Here is a 14239-nt window from a genome sequence, read left to right as displayed (position 1 = left end):
ATTAAGCTACGCAAACGCTGGGCTGAACTGCTACTTGTAGGGTAGTAAAGTTCTTTTGGTCGAAGGTGGATAGCAATTGGACTGCTAGATTAGGTTTACCAAAGCTCATTTATCAATGAGTGGGCTTTCAACGGGTCAGTGTTCAACGGAAGTTCATGCGGTACATCTCAATATACTGAAAAACTAGCCTTGCTGCAGCTGAGTGGAGGATTTCAAGGTAGAATCTAGTTGAACTAAGCAAAAGTAGTTCGGTGTCGGCTCACTAATATCTCTGAGGGACTTATCACAGGTAGAGATCGGTCTAATTCGAAACTAAATCGCTGCCACGCTGTAGCTCTCTATATAGCTATTGTTTACGTCATTGTATCATAATGGACTTAAATGTTGTCCAAAGAAGCTTTCCCTGCCGTAGTGGCTACCAATCAACCTGCATTAACCTAAACTGGCTCTTTGATACTATCTGCAACTCTTACTAGAGGAAAAACTAGGATGATTCGATAATGTTGACCAACTTCGCTTTACCATATTTGATGAAAATAAATAGTTATGAACAATAATTTTCATTATGCTTTTGCGTTACGCCTCGCTCTGCTTATTTTGTTCCTATTTGATAGTTGTTTTACTTTCAATAACTCCTCCACTCGAGTTAAGTCTGGATCTTCCCGCTGACACCATTTAAACTCTGTCATTAGGCATTCCTCCGTCAAAGCCTATGACTAAGTCGCTTTTCGTGCCTATTTTTGTTGTTGTAGCATCCTGCCTCATGAGGATGTCAAAACTTTTGGCCTTCATCTCCCACAACTTAGTTGCTTCAATTTATTATTACACGCCGCTTAGCTTACTGCAATTGTGTTTTACCCTCATATTGACTAAGTCACTTCGAATTATGTAAAGCCATATAAAGGGCATCAATTTAGGTCACAAAGCAACCGAGGTGGCCACCATGTTTGCAGCGCGCAATATCCTCCAGTCTTCAGGTGTTTGCGACTGTGTTCAGGTGTTGCATATTGGTATTTGTGAGTCAGCCGACAAATGACAATGAGCGCTTAAGAGCTCGCACAGAGTTAACTCTCGTGTTAGCCGTGAGTAAAGAGTGATGGCGCCCAATGCTTTAATGTAGTGTTGCGAGCGATTTCAAGTCAGTCTGCAGTTGAATTTCGTTGCGTACGGTATAGTAAACGGATACACAATTTTTAGCTGGTGACTGGAAAAAAAATTTTGCATAAAGATATTTTAGCAAAAATCATGCACTGCAGTGACATTGTGATTGAATGCAATTTTTACTTACACATTTTTACACTAGAAAAAAGAAAATCAGATAAGAAGTAAGAAAAAAAGTTAAAAATTTAAATGAAGTGTATAACGAATGCTTAAAAAAAATCTCTATAAAAAATGCAACGCGGCCGAATAAGGAAACGCCGTGTAAAATATCGTGCAGTTCGTTTCAATATGACAACAAAACTATTCTTATAAATTTTTATTGCAAAAGTACTTAAAGTAAAATTTTTTCGAGACTAATACACTTGCCGACGGCTTATGAATAGTCGATATATAATAAATAGTAAATAATGAAAAGCGCTGTAGTCAGAAAAACACAAATTTATGATTTTGACAGATGAATTACTTAGTGGTTTATAAGTACTTTTTATTCAAATATTTCTTAAAACCAAAACATAAAAGATATTTGTGAGCCTAAGTTTCAAAGCTTGCTGAGCCTGAAAGCGTTTCAAAAAAACTATAAAAGGGTTTGATGAAATTCATGTAAGCTTAAATTTATTTTATTTGATGTAAATAAAGAAGCTTTCATTTATATAAATAAAAAGAACCCATCATACGTTTTAAAGTGAATGTGCTAATTTAAGCTCAGAATCTAAACTTTTGTGATGAAAGCGAATAAATTAAACTAAAAAAATACACAGCTGTAAAGCTTTCATACAAGTGACGTTATAAAAGCTCTCAAACAATTTTAAACACAACCAGCAAACATTTGAATATAGAAGCTTTCATATAAGTTACGTGTCAAATTTTCATGAACAACGTAAACAAAGAAAAACAAAAATTTAGTGCTTGCAAACAAATGACGCTCAAGCTCTGGTGAAAATTGTAGCTTAAAGCGTGCAAGCCAACAAAGTCAACAAACAAAGTAAAAATAAAAGCTTTCAAACAAGTGATGTTAAAGCTGAGATGAATTCTGCATTGCATCCAAGTTGAAATTGCATCTAGAACGCCCGAACAAATACAAAGTCAACAAACTAAACTTTCGTACAAGTGACGTGTGAAACTTTCATTAAAGCAGCAGTTTAAAATACGCAAAGTCAACAAAAAAATACAAATTCATAGCTTTGATACAAGTGACATGTGAAGTTTTCTGGAGCTTATAGAGCGCCACAAATTTAAAAGACATACTACAAAAAACGCAAACTCAATGCTTCCATAAAAGTGACGTGCAAAACTTTAATGAAAGCTGCAGCTAAAGGCGTTTAAGCAATTGAAAATAAACGAAAAAGCATACAAATTTATTCCATACAAGAGACGTTAAGGTTTTGTTGAAAGCGCATTTTCATACAATTTCGAATTCAATACAGCCTTTATACAAATGTTTTTCAAACTTTGATGAAAGCTGTAGCTAAAAGCTTCCCAACAACTTCAAGACTTCCAAAAAAAATTTTAAAATTAAAAATGAAAGATAACCTTCAAATTGACACAATAAATAGCGCCGCAGCTAACTCACGAGCTTGCCAGCATGCTAACGCAATAAACGCGCAGAATTCACAAGAAAGAAATAACAACAACAACAACACTGTATCAACCTCACAACTACATAAAACAGAAGATTCAACATTGCAACATCACCACAGCCTAAGCATCATGCCCCCATATCGCTATGCAAATAGCGAGTCATCATCAGCGATATCATTTTCTTTGCTGCCGCTTACACGCCGGCGTTGTTTGCAGCGTCAGACTTGCCTCTTTTGTATTATAGCCGCATTCATGTTTGGTTTAGTGTTGGGTGTGTTTGTACCGCTACTGGATTTGAGTAATGTATTCAACATAAACATCTCCAGCACTCCCCAAACCGTACCGCCTATGATTAGCGTCACGCATAATACAAATAACAATGCGCTTTTAAAAAGTTTAGCAGATTTAAGACAACATTTTGAGGTAGCGCAACGAACGCGCATAAATCGTACAGCAGCAACTGCTACTAGCGCTGAGCTTAACGCAGCACCACTCAGTCCTTTTACAGTAGCTTTTATCAATGAACGCCAAGTAAAAATTGAGACCGCTGATATATTGAGTGATAGCGCGCCAACAAGCGCGGAAAAATTTGCTGGCTACGCGCTGCATAAATCCGTCAATAAACGCGACTATCAACAAATGCGACAAAACGAGCAAGAAGTTCTTCAACAAACCGCAGAGAAACGCGTACCTAAATTGTTGCACGGTCAAAAAGTGTTACAACGCCCCAACGTGCAAAAATTGAGCTCAACGGCGGAAGCGCCAACACCCAGCATCATACGCGCGCATATCTATTGGGGTGATTTGGTAGAACGCGCGCTGCCACAAGGTTTCAGCGCGCAAGACACACGCGATTGGAATGCTTACGTTGCATCACAAACAGCTGTGCAACGTCTTGAGCAGGGATGTGGGCGTATGCAAAATCGTCTACTAATCTTTAGTGATGGCACACGCGCTTGTGCGCGCTATCGTCAAAACACCGATCAGATACAAGGTGAACTTTTCTCTTTCTACCTAGGACGTCTACTTAACATGAGCAATCTAGCGCCCAGCGCTGTACTCACAGTAAATGTAGAATCTGAAAAATGGTCGAATGTAGTGCGAGATATAACGCAAGCGCAATGGAAGCAAATGCGCCCTGTAGTGTTAACGCGTTGGTTACCAAATTTAGAGCCTGCTGGTATACCACAACCATTTCAACCGCTCGATCGTCATTTAAATAAATATGACGTATGGAATATTACAACGTCGTTGATGGCGCCGCAAGAAAGTGACGTAAATAGCAAGCAGACAAACCCATCATATAGTGTGAAACAATTACGAAATGCGCTAGACTCGAAAACTAATATAACAATAACACCCAATTCGCTCGCGCTTGAGCGCCTGGTCGAACTTGCGCAATGGTCGGATTTGATTGTTTTCGATTATTTGATCGCGAATCTCGATCGTGTTGTCAACAATCTCTACAACTATCAGTGGAATGCGGAAATTATGGCTGCGCCAGCGCATAATTTAGCATGTCAATCTAGCTCTCAGTTGCTGATATTTCTCGATAACGAATCCGGTTTGTTGCATGGTTATCGATTGCTTAAGAAATATGAGGCCTACCATGGTTTATTGCTAAATAATTTGTGCGTTTTTCGTGAACCCACAATACGCGCACTGCGTCAACTACGTGAAGCTGGTGCGGGACGTAAACTACGTGAATTATTCGAACAAACAACAAGCGAAGAGGTGCGCGATGTATTACCGACGCTACCCGATAAATCAATTAAAATACTTATCGATCGTATTGATCGGGTGCTGGGGCAAGTGGATAACTGTAAACAGCTGATGAATGCTAGATAGTGATTTGTGTGTTGATGAATTAGGAGAAAAGACTTATACAAAAACTTAAATAGTAAGGTGCTTAATATATGTAAAAAGGTATTAAAAATTTATTATGTATGTTTTAGGAGTTATTTATGTAAATAGATTTTATATAAATTTTTATGTGGTTGCTTGGAAAATTTAAGCGCTTTGAAAAAGTCACTGTAAAGTCATAACTATAAGTTTTGTACATATAATCGTCATATATTAAAAAAAAAAAAAACTTATGTTAAAGACTGATAAGCAGTTAAAATCCATATTAAATATCTGTAATTGTGTGAGTGTGTAACACTAAATATAAGGTATGAACTAATTTTAATTGTCACTATTTTAATCCCCCTCCGTTTTTAATTAAAAATTATACTATACCTGATTGAAGATCCAGTGATTCACTATTTAGTTCGTGGATTTCTCAGCGCGCAGGGCACATTCCGAATTCACTCGTAATTTATTTTGTCCGCCGTTGTCGGTTAGGTTAGGTTAAAGTGGCTGCCCCCAGGCAATGTGAGGGACATACTTAGGCCGGCTGGCCCTTGCGATAGCCCTTCCTCCTTTAGATGTGTAAGAATTTGAAGCAGTTTTTCCTTCTGATGTAACGTAGAATATTTTCGATTTCCACAGAGGCAAGCTCTGCTAAGCAGTCGATGAAATACTTATTCAGACATTCCATACGTATACTGACTAGAGCAGGGCATATACAGAGGAAGTCCTCGACGCTTTCTATCTCCCCTTCATCCCAACAAAAATCGTTAGTTGGAATTCCTATGCATTTGCCGTGTATTCCCATCAAGCAGTGGCCCGTTAGTATCCCGATTAGTGGACCTAGGGAGAGACGGTTGAGTTTAATGAAGAACCTAGTTCGGATTCCCACTTATGCGAGGACAGATTGGTTTGGGTTTCAGCGTCCATCTGGAATTTGCTTTCTTGGTGAAAAATGATGTTAGCCAGTATTTGCACGCAACAAGAGGGGAGCAATGTCCTTCAGCTGGCTTAACTCTGTCTGTTCAGTAGCCATCCTCGCTAGTTCATCGGCAGCACAGTTCCCGGGTACAACGCTGTGACCTGGGACCGCCGTTGTAAGTCAATTAAAATTTCAGAACTGCTATAAAAGAGCTCATTTGTACGAGTAGATTTTCAATTCATATTCATTGATATTGCTTTAAAACTTAAGCTGAACGACGAGTGCATATATTTGAGTATAGTGTAACTTCTTCTAATATTAATGATCTAATTTTTTCTTAACAATGCCCCTCATTATATTTTCTTGCTTGTTTTTGTTTCGCACTTTCTGTAAAATGTCAATAGGCTTCGAGCAGAATTATAAATTAATCGAGTTTAGCGTAGTTCACGAAGTAGTTCAGATGTCTGTGTTTGATATCTTTCCTATCTAATAGCTAAGTTATCTTAATATTATAATATATGAAGTTCCTTTATACTGTTCGAGTTTGCGATCCATTACCAACTTCTTAATTGCCTAGGTTTTTGAGAAAGTATCGTTGGGTATTCGCCAACTAAGCAACGTCTGATTCATTCATGTCCATTATAGTACCGGACTTGTATTAGAAGAGGCTTAATTCTGTGTGGAAAGAGTTGATAACATTATTAATGACTGATTTTTCTCGGGCGTATATATAGGCAGATCGTAATATTATTGCTTGAGTAGCCAAACTGCGTTATATGGGCAAATCCCAAAAACTTTTACTTTTTTGGATACTCGGGTTTTACACACGGGCAAAAAACTTAAGGCCAGAAAAAAGTAGAAGGACATTAAGTTTGACCTTTTGACTATCCGATCCGATGATTCAAAAAGTCAAGAAAGTCGATTGTAAGTTTTTGCAGAACTTCGAAACGTAAAAAACGTCGATTTTTACACTTTTTCAAGCGATACCCTTGATTCTTTTTTTTTTTTTGGATTTTTTCGATAAAATTTTGAGGCATCGCTGAAACGCTATGGAATTTAAACTGAATGTTGTTTTTGAGACGGAGATTCTAAACGTATGAGCAAAATTAATGTGCCACTCCAATACTCAAAACTATCATCAATAAAATAGCGATTCTTTTTTTTGTCATTTCAATATTGAGAGTTTTTTGCTTATGCTTTTTGAGGCAACTGAGTATTGAAATTTGGATTATGCACGATAATAGCTTATCAGGGACTAAAATACCTAGGGCTTCAAATTCGATGTGCCCCTTTCAGTTTTGAAGGTAGAGGCAGAAAAGTGGAAGAACTTGGTTGCGTAAATTTTTTTCAGGAGCATGTTTTTTGTGGGCACAGCTACAATTTTACTTTTATCACTTCATACCCATTTGTTAATTTTTTCTCTACACCACAGTAGTATACCATCAATTGCCTCATCTTGGAATATTCACGCAAGGAAAGTTATTGATGTTTGTACATGGGGCAAATATACGAAATTTCCGACAAAAATTGGCAATCATAAAAAAGTGTAGAAAATTTTTTTTTTTTAACCAGGTTTTATTTAAAAGTAAATGAAAAAAAAACACAAATTTGGTACAAAAATTAAAAAAAAAAAAAAAAATTTCTACACTTTTTGACGATTTCCAATTTTTGGCGAAAATTTCGTATATTTGCCCCCTTGTACAAACATCAATAACTTTCTTTGCGTGAATATTCCAAGATGAGGCAATTGATGGTATACTACTGTGGTGTAGAGAAAAATTAACAAACGGGTATGAAATATTTGACGGTTACCCGGTTTCATATTTTTGCCGATATCTCTAAAACCGGGTTTCGGGTATCAACAAAATTTTACCTAAATATATCCTGATAAAATTTCAACACAATCGGATAAGAAGTGTTTAAATTAGAAAAAAGAATTAAGGTTTTCCGGGTTTATATTTTTAACAATATCTCCAAAACCTGATCTCGGGTATTAAAACTTTTTTACGTAAACATACTTCGTTCACATATCGATATGTTTTTAATGTTTCAAAAGAATCGGTAGAAAGGTATTAAAATGAATCTGTTGCAAACTTTGCAGTAAAAAATATTTGGCGGTTATTCGGTTTTATATTTTTACCGATATCTACAAAACCGGGTCTCGTTTTTCAAACAAATTTTACATAGCTAACAGCTGCATATATCTCCATATTTTGTTAAAATTTCTATATAATCGGTACAGAAGTGTTGAAATAAATGTATATTTAACATTGCGACCTCAATTTATATATATTTTGCTCGATCTTTTGACTATATCTTTTTGAGGCATTGTGTAAGACGAGTATCGGCGATGCACTATAACTCCAATTTACCCCTCAATGTTCCTAACAAAAAGATATTTGCGTGATACCATGTTTCAAAAAAAAAAATATTTTTCTCCAAAAAAACCAAAGTTTGGCGGATTTCCCCATATATATTTCTCCTAAGTTGGATGCTTTCATTTCCAGAGTATATCGTACACCCAGATCAAAACATCGATCAACTCATAAAATCGTAATGTTTAGAAAACGCCTAAAACTGACTGCCTCTCCCATATGCGTTAAAGTAATTTTAAATATAAATAAAGTATTTGCTCTTAGATTTAGGTATTAATATATCGAATATACAGTTCAGTAGATATTGAATTGGGCAGTCCGGAGATACTCATAGCTTCGAAAAATCAGACTTTCAAATTAGCGTCTCAGCCGGAGCAAGTTTTTAAGACTTTATACGCCGTACCGTGGTAGCAGAGGACTTGTAAAAAAAGTTCTCATTTCGAGAACGCTTAATCCGTTACAATTATATATATTTATTCAAAACAAAAGTACTTTTTCTCTTAAAAAGTTTGCGGTTATAATTTAAAGTGAAGATATTTAATTTAAAGCACAATATATTATTGGCACTTTTTAAGCACAACCCCTTTAAATATTCTCCCAAAGCGGGGCATCGAAAGGGCTGAGTGGATAGAGGCATCTGCCTCTGAATGCACGTGTTGTCGAACTCAAAGCTCGGCACCCGAAAAGTTAGCTCAAGAAATACAGAAACCTGTCCTAATAACCGTTTCAAACTTTCCATGCATTGCGGGTTACTGCATCAAAATCTTTCATTTTAAGTTTCTTCCTCAAACGTATAACCACAAGCGCAAAATCTGATCAGGTTTCCGTGGAATCTAGATTGTTTTTGTTGTATTTGTGTGTACATGATAGTTCTGAAGACAGCTATAATAATTTCGAAGCCATTCCTCAGCATGTGGTTATAACAAAGCATCTCATCTTCCAAGATAGCAGTAGTGTTCGAATATCCCTTCATTTCTCAAATGGTGTTTACCGTAAAGCCGTGAGTTTTCTTTCACTTCAACTCTTTCATATCTTAGGGTTATAAAAATTTTACAAATGTTTTCCATTACTATTTTAATGCATAATTCAGATATCATGCTATATCCAATGTCATTTCGATAATATTGTAGAGGTGGCAGTAAAAACGTCCAGGATAGGTAAGGTTGAGCTGGCCGGTCCAAAAAAACGTCACATAGATTATATGAGCCCATCGTGTGGCCATAAGTTTATTTAACGACCAAAGTGAAAACCGCTTTCGAAAATCAGAACCTATATTATAAAATAACTCCGTCCTCTTGGCAAATGCTATAAGCTTTCTAGGACCTATACAACTTGCCGCTTCTAAATCTGACAGCCGTATCACTCTTAATAGCTTGAATTTTAGCCTGGCAAGCAATTCCTAGATCTGCTTTCACAGTGTCTGCAGTGTCCATCCACAATACCCGTCATGAGCCTACAGTTCTCTCTTTGTAATGATAGGAGTCACTTTGTTAGTCTAAGGATGTAAGGCCTGCAAATGATCTTCACCACTTTACTGCCCCGCGCTTGGGTCCACGTCTTTTCCGCTTGGTCAATTGTGTGCAACTCTCGCCTTCTTTTAACCTCGTCGGATTTTGTTGGGATGTCCACGGAGCAAGAACTTTTTAGCTAGCTCATACGCTTTTTATTCCCCTCTTTTACTATATGTCTTGGGACCCAAAATAGTTGTATGGTTCTTCCTATGCCGATTCTTTCTTTTCTTTGCTAACTCCACCCAAGAAAATGTTATATACACAAGACATGTACGAGCTGTTAAAAAAAACGTATATATAGGGCGTTCCAATGAGCTATCCAGCTCTGGATCATGATCAAATCTCACTGGAACGATCTGGATCAGTACTATGAAGTTTGGCAGCACTTAACTCTTGTGTACACATAAGAGGATGCCCGTTGTTTACAAACTTTTTTCCCTAGTCGCCCCATAAAATATTACTTAAAAACTGAAAACAAACCATCAAACCAATATAAAATTGTATGGGGTTTTGCTCTTAAGAAAAACTAAGAGTACTAGTCACATATAATTTAGTAATTTGCGGCCTCAATGATTTGTTTTCAGACTTAAAGTAAAAATTTATGGGCTTTAGAGTAGAGAAAATTTGGTAAATATCGCATAAGGTAGTGTATGCACTAACTAAAAAGGTTTAGCTCTTAAAGATTTTCCACAAAAACCAAAAGCAATAGAACCACCTTGTGGATCCGAAATTGATTAAGATAAATTTAAGAATCAGAACGTTGTTGTTGCGTTTACATGTTTAACTTTTCTCGGTATCTGGATCAGGCTTCATTGGAACGCAACTACAGTAACATACATATTTTCTTCAAAAGTATTGTATGAAGATATATGTAAATACATGCAACAATGGCCAACTAACGCACGACTGATTGTACAAAAATAGCCAACACTGTTTGCAGAAGTTTATGATTGCTATTTACATATATATTCATTGAATTTTTATGCATTTTCAATTTATTATTTAACGTATAAAGTCACACATTATTTCTTCAAAATTAAAATTTTATTTGTTTTAAATACAGACAAATAATGATATAGAATGGAAGAAATAAAAAAGTGCCACGCATTTGGTAAAATTTTTAGAAGTATTTATCAGCTAAGCAATTATAAAGCTAAAGCAAAAATGCGGCCCCTCTAAGTAGCATGTTGGTGTCAAAATTATATAAAAAATACGAAAATAAATTCCGCAATGCGAAAAAGCGACCAAAATACTAAGTTAGTTAAGACTTTCTCAGTTCTAGCTCAACTACCGACGGCACGGTCTCTTTGAGATATTAGCTGTGTTTTTTTTTACATCTGTATACATATACGCTTAAACTTTGTATGGACTGTAAGCGTTAAACTTTATCTACTCTTCTGAAATTACTGCGCAGCAAATTAGCACTCCTAAATTTCAATACGCATTATACTCAGATGCAACTAAAATATCAACGTTATCTAAGTGAGGTTAAGCGTTTTTTTTACCCGCAAACGTAGACGTATATATGTACGTGTAAAAAAAGCACGGCTGTTGTTATAAAAACTATCCTAAAAAACGAAATATTTCAGAATAATGCACCTCAGAAGATCTTTAGAAATAAATTTCACTTATTTCCAGAGTTTTTTTGAAGATAAATGGTTTATCCACTCAAACGCCGATATGGTGATGATAAATAATTTATTAGTATATTTCGATATAAACGACATATCTCTAACAGTCACAAAAACTAAAAAATGTAAGCAATTTAAATATAAAAAATAATACTTGTGTGATTTCGCTAGCAATTAAACAAAAAAAAAACCTTATATAAGAATGTTTGTAAATATAAAAAGTATGCATAGTTTGTATAAAGGATGTATGCATAGAATAAAATTAAAAATTTGTGATATAAAATTTAAGAAGAAGAAGAATTTCGTATGCGCTAACTTATTTAAATATTACTGAGATCATACAAAAAATTAAAAAATTTAATAAAATATATGAATGAATTAAAAACAAAAACTTTTTTGTACATAAAAAATGATTTTCGAAATTAGATGCACTGTAAGTACAATTATTAATAAGTACATGTGAGTGGTAGTACGTATGTGTATTTATACTTTTACAGCTGTGAGCCCGCGGTTCTAGCAACTTTGTTGCCGGGAAACCCAACGAAGGAGCTGTATCGTGGGTTCGTCGCGTTATATTGCAAATAGGCTCGTCCTCTTTCGATCCAGCAGCCAGCAAAGGTACACGTTATCTCACGTCACATAAGTGCTAATCTTTTTCAAAGATTTTTAATAATATATTTCACATTTGTTGATTTACCATCACACTTATTGTTTTCTTTAACACATGTAATACAACCCATTGTAATCCTGAATTAATCGAATCCTTTTAGTGTTTTTATTCTCTCGTTTTTCCGGCTAAACTACCTCTTCTGCAATTTCGTGGGTGCGCGCCGTGGCCACCACGAAATTGTACAACAGCTTAGCATCTCATATGAGAATCTATCAAGCAAACTGTGTGAAAGAGTGAAACGCTAAGGCAGTTTAATGCTTTGACTCATTGGCATCATTAATCATTATATAATGTTTCGCGATAACTGACGCTAATTGGGAGCACCAAGAAAGATCAAGTCTTTCTTCAACTGCGGTATTGACTGAAATACTTTCTTGGCCGAAGCGTTTTCGTCCATTCGTATAACATGGCATAGCCAGCGTAGCCTTTCGGTTTTTATTCGCTATACTATTGTCATATCTGCGTAAAACTCATCCTTATACTTCGTTCGATACTCGCCGTCGGCATCACAGAAAGTACCGTACATATTCCGCAGAACTTTTCTCTCGAACAGTACAAGAGCCATTTCATCTTCTCTCGACACCGTCCATGATTTCATGCCACACATCAGTACAACTATGATGAGCAACTTGTTGACCGTAATTTTTTTTTCTCGTCGAGAGAGAGCTTAACTTTGCAATTGCCTACTCAGTCCCAAGTAGCACTTGTTGGCAAGAGTTATTCTCCGCTAGATTTTTAAGCTGACATTGCTTTTGCTCTGAATGCTATTTCCCAAATAGTCGAAATCCTATACAGTCTCGAATTTATATCCGTCAACAATGTTGTGGCTGCCAGGGTGCGAGTGCGCCGATTTTTTCTTGGATGACAGAAAGTACTTTGTCCTATCCTCATTTACCGCAAGACCCACGTTTTTGCTTCTTTTTCTAATACAGAGAAGGCATAACTCACAGCGCGTTTGTTAAGGCCAATAATATCAATATCACTTAGCATACATCAATTATTGTACGCTTTATAATAGATTGTACCATCACGGTTTAGTGATCGATGAGCTTTCCAACAGAATAAACGGCTACCTCCGTGATCTCTCCAGTTTTTTCGCCTCACGAAACCTGGCATTATCACCTACTAAATCATCCGCGACCTTATTTACAACTTGGACGTCCCAAATGTCGACCATTTTGAATATCCACGCCGATGGCACTACGCTACCGACTGTCCTACACCACAAAATCTTGGGTGTGACGTTTGATCAGGATCTACATTTTGGTGAGCACGCAGTTGCAATTTTTCCGAAAATCCAGAGCCGCAATAAAATCCTCAAATTCCTTTGCTGGCAGTACTTGGGGAAAAGACAAAGAAACGCTCATTGCCACATCAAAGGCAATTGGCCAGCCGTTTGCGTGCTACGCGTCCCCTATATGGTCGCCAAGCCTAAAAACTACCCACTGAAAGAAGCTACAGGCCTGCCAAAATACTGCGCTCGGAACCGCCACGGACTGTCTTCTTATGTCCCCAGAACACCATCTACATAATGAGGCGAGAATACTCTCCATCAGGGAGAGTAATGAGATGCTAACCAAACAGTTTCTGTTGAATACCCAGATACCTGGGCATCCCACAGACATCTTATTGATGAGCCAGCACCGCCTAAGGACTTAAGGAGTAATCACCGTAAGCATTTTGAGGAAATACGGTACCTGAGAACTCTGCCGTATGAAGCAAAAAACACAAGCAAGTCCTTGGTGAACTCCACAAACAGGCGTCAGAACTTTATGCCGGGAATTGCCCGGTGAATCCAGTACTCAAGCAACAGTGCCCAAAACTTGCGGAAGAGGAACACATACTCCCCAGGGAAATGCGAGTCACTCTGGCTCAACTTCGTTCTGGATACTGTAACAGGTTAAACTCTTACATATCCAGAATCCACCCCGACATACAAAATGTATGCCCCGCTTGCAATGTGTCCCCACATGACACCAACCATCTCTTTAATTGTAATGTGGTCCATCCCTGTAGAAACAGCAAGTTTTCTTGGACTCCCGTTAGAGGATATTGATGACAATTTGTGATCGATCGCAGCTATTAGGTGGGGCGAAATATTGCTACAACAACAACAACATCACAGTATAGTTCTGCTGCTAGAAATATCTTCTCCAACATAATCTTGAAGAAATCACACGAAAAGGAGTGGCCTTGAATGAAGCCTCATTTGGTTACAAATAGCTCGGAGAGGTCCTTCCCAATCCTTATTGAGCTGGTGGTGTTGCTCACCGTAATTTGGCAGAGCTGTATTAACTTTACAGGGAACTTCAGTCCACACATAGCATAACGTAATGCTTCAACTATCGACCAGATTATCACAAGCCACCACATCCACGATAGAGCTATGATAAGCAAAACGACACACGTCAACCCTTTGCTTTTATATGCCGATGGAGGTTTAACTATGAGCTACATGAACTTTACGCAAATATAGCATTTTCTGATTATATTTAAAATTTCTTCAAATTAAACGAAACTTTTTTCAAATCAAATAAAGCTTT

General features: G+C 36.9%; 1 protein-coding gene across 1 annotated transcript; it reads left to right on the top strand.

Annotated features, from left to right (window-relative positions):
* Nucleotides 1-1990: 1990 nt before the first annotated feature.
* fj (four-jointed) lies at nt 1991-4761 on the top strand. Its single transcript, XM_067777898.1, has one exon. It carries the CDS (start codon nt 2614-2616, stop codon nt 4585-4587), a length of 1974 nt encoding a protein of 657 aa, XP_067633999.1. The 5' UTR covers nt 1991-2613; the 3' UTR covers nt 4588-4761.
* Nucleotides 4762-14239: the final 9478 nt, after the last annotated feature.

Source organism: Eurosta solidaginis, chromosome 3, assembly GCF_040869045.1.
Source record: "Eurosta solidaginis isolate ZX-2024a chromosome 3, ASM4086904v1, whole genome shotgun sequence".
In the NCBI taxonomy this organism is placed as follows: domain Eukaryota; kingdom Metazoa; phylum Arthropoda; class Insecta; order Diptera; family Tephritidae; genus Eurosta; species Eurosta solidaginis.
This window is presented reverse-complemented; position numbering and strand designations above follow the sequence as displayed.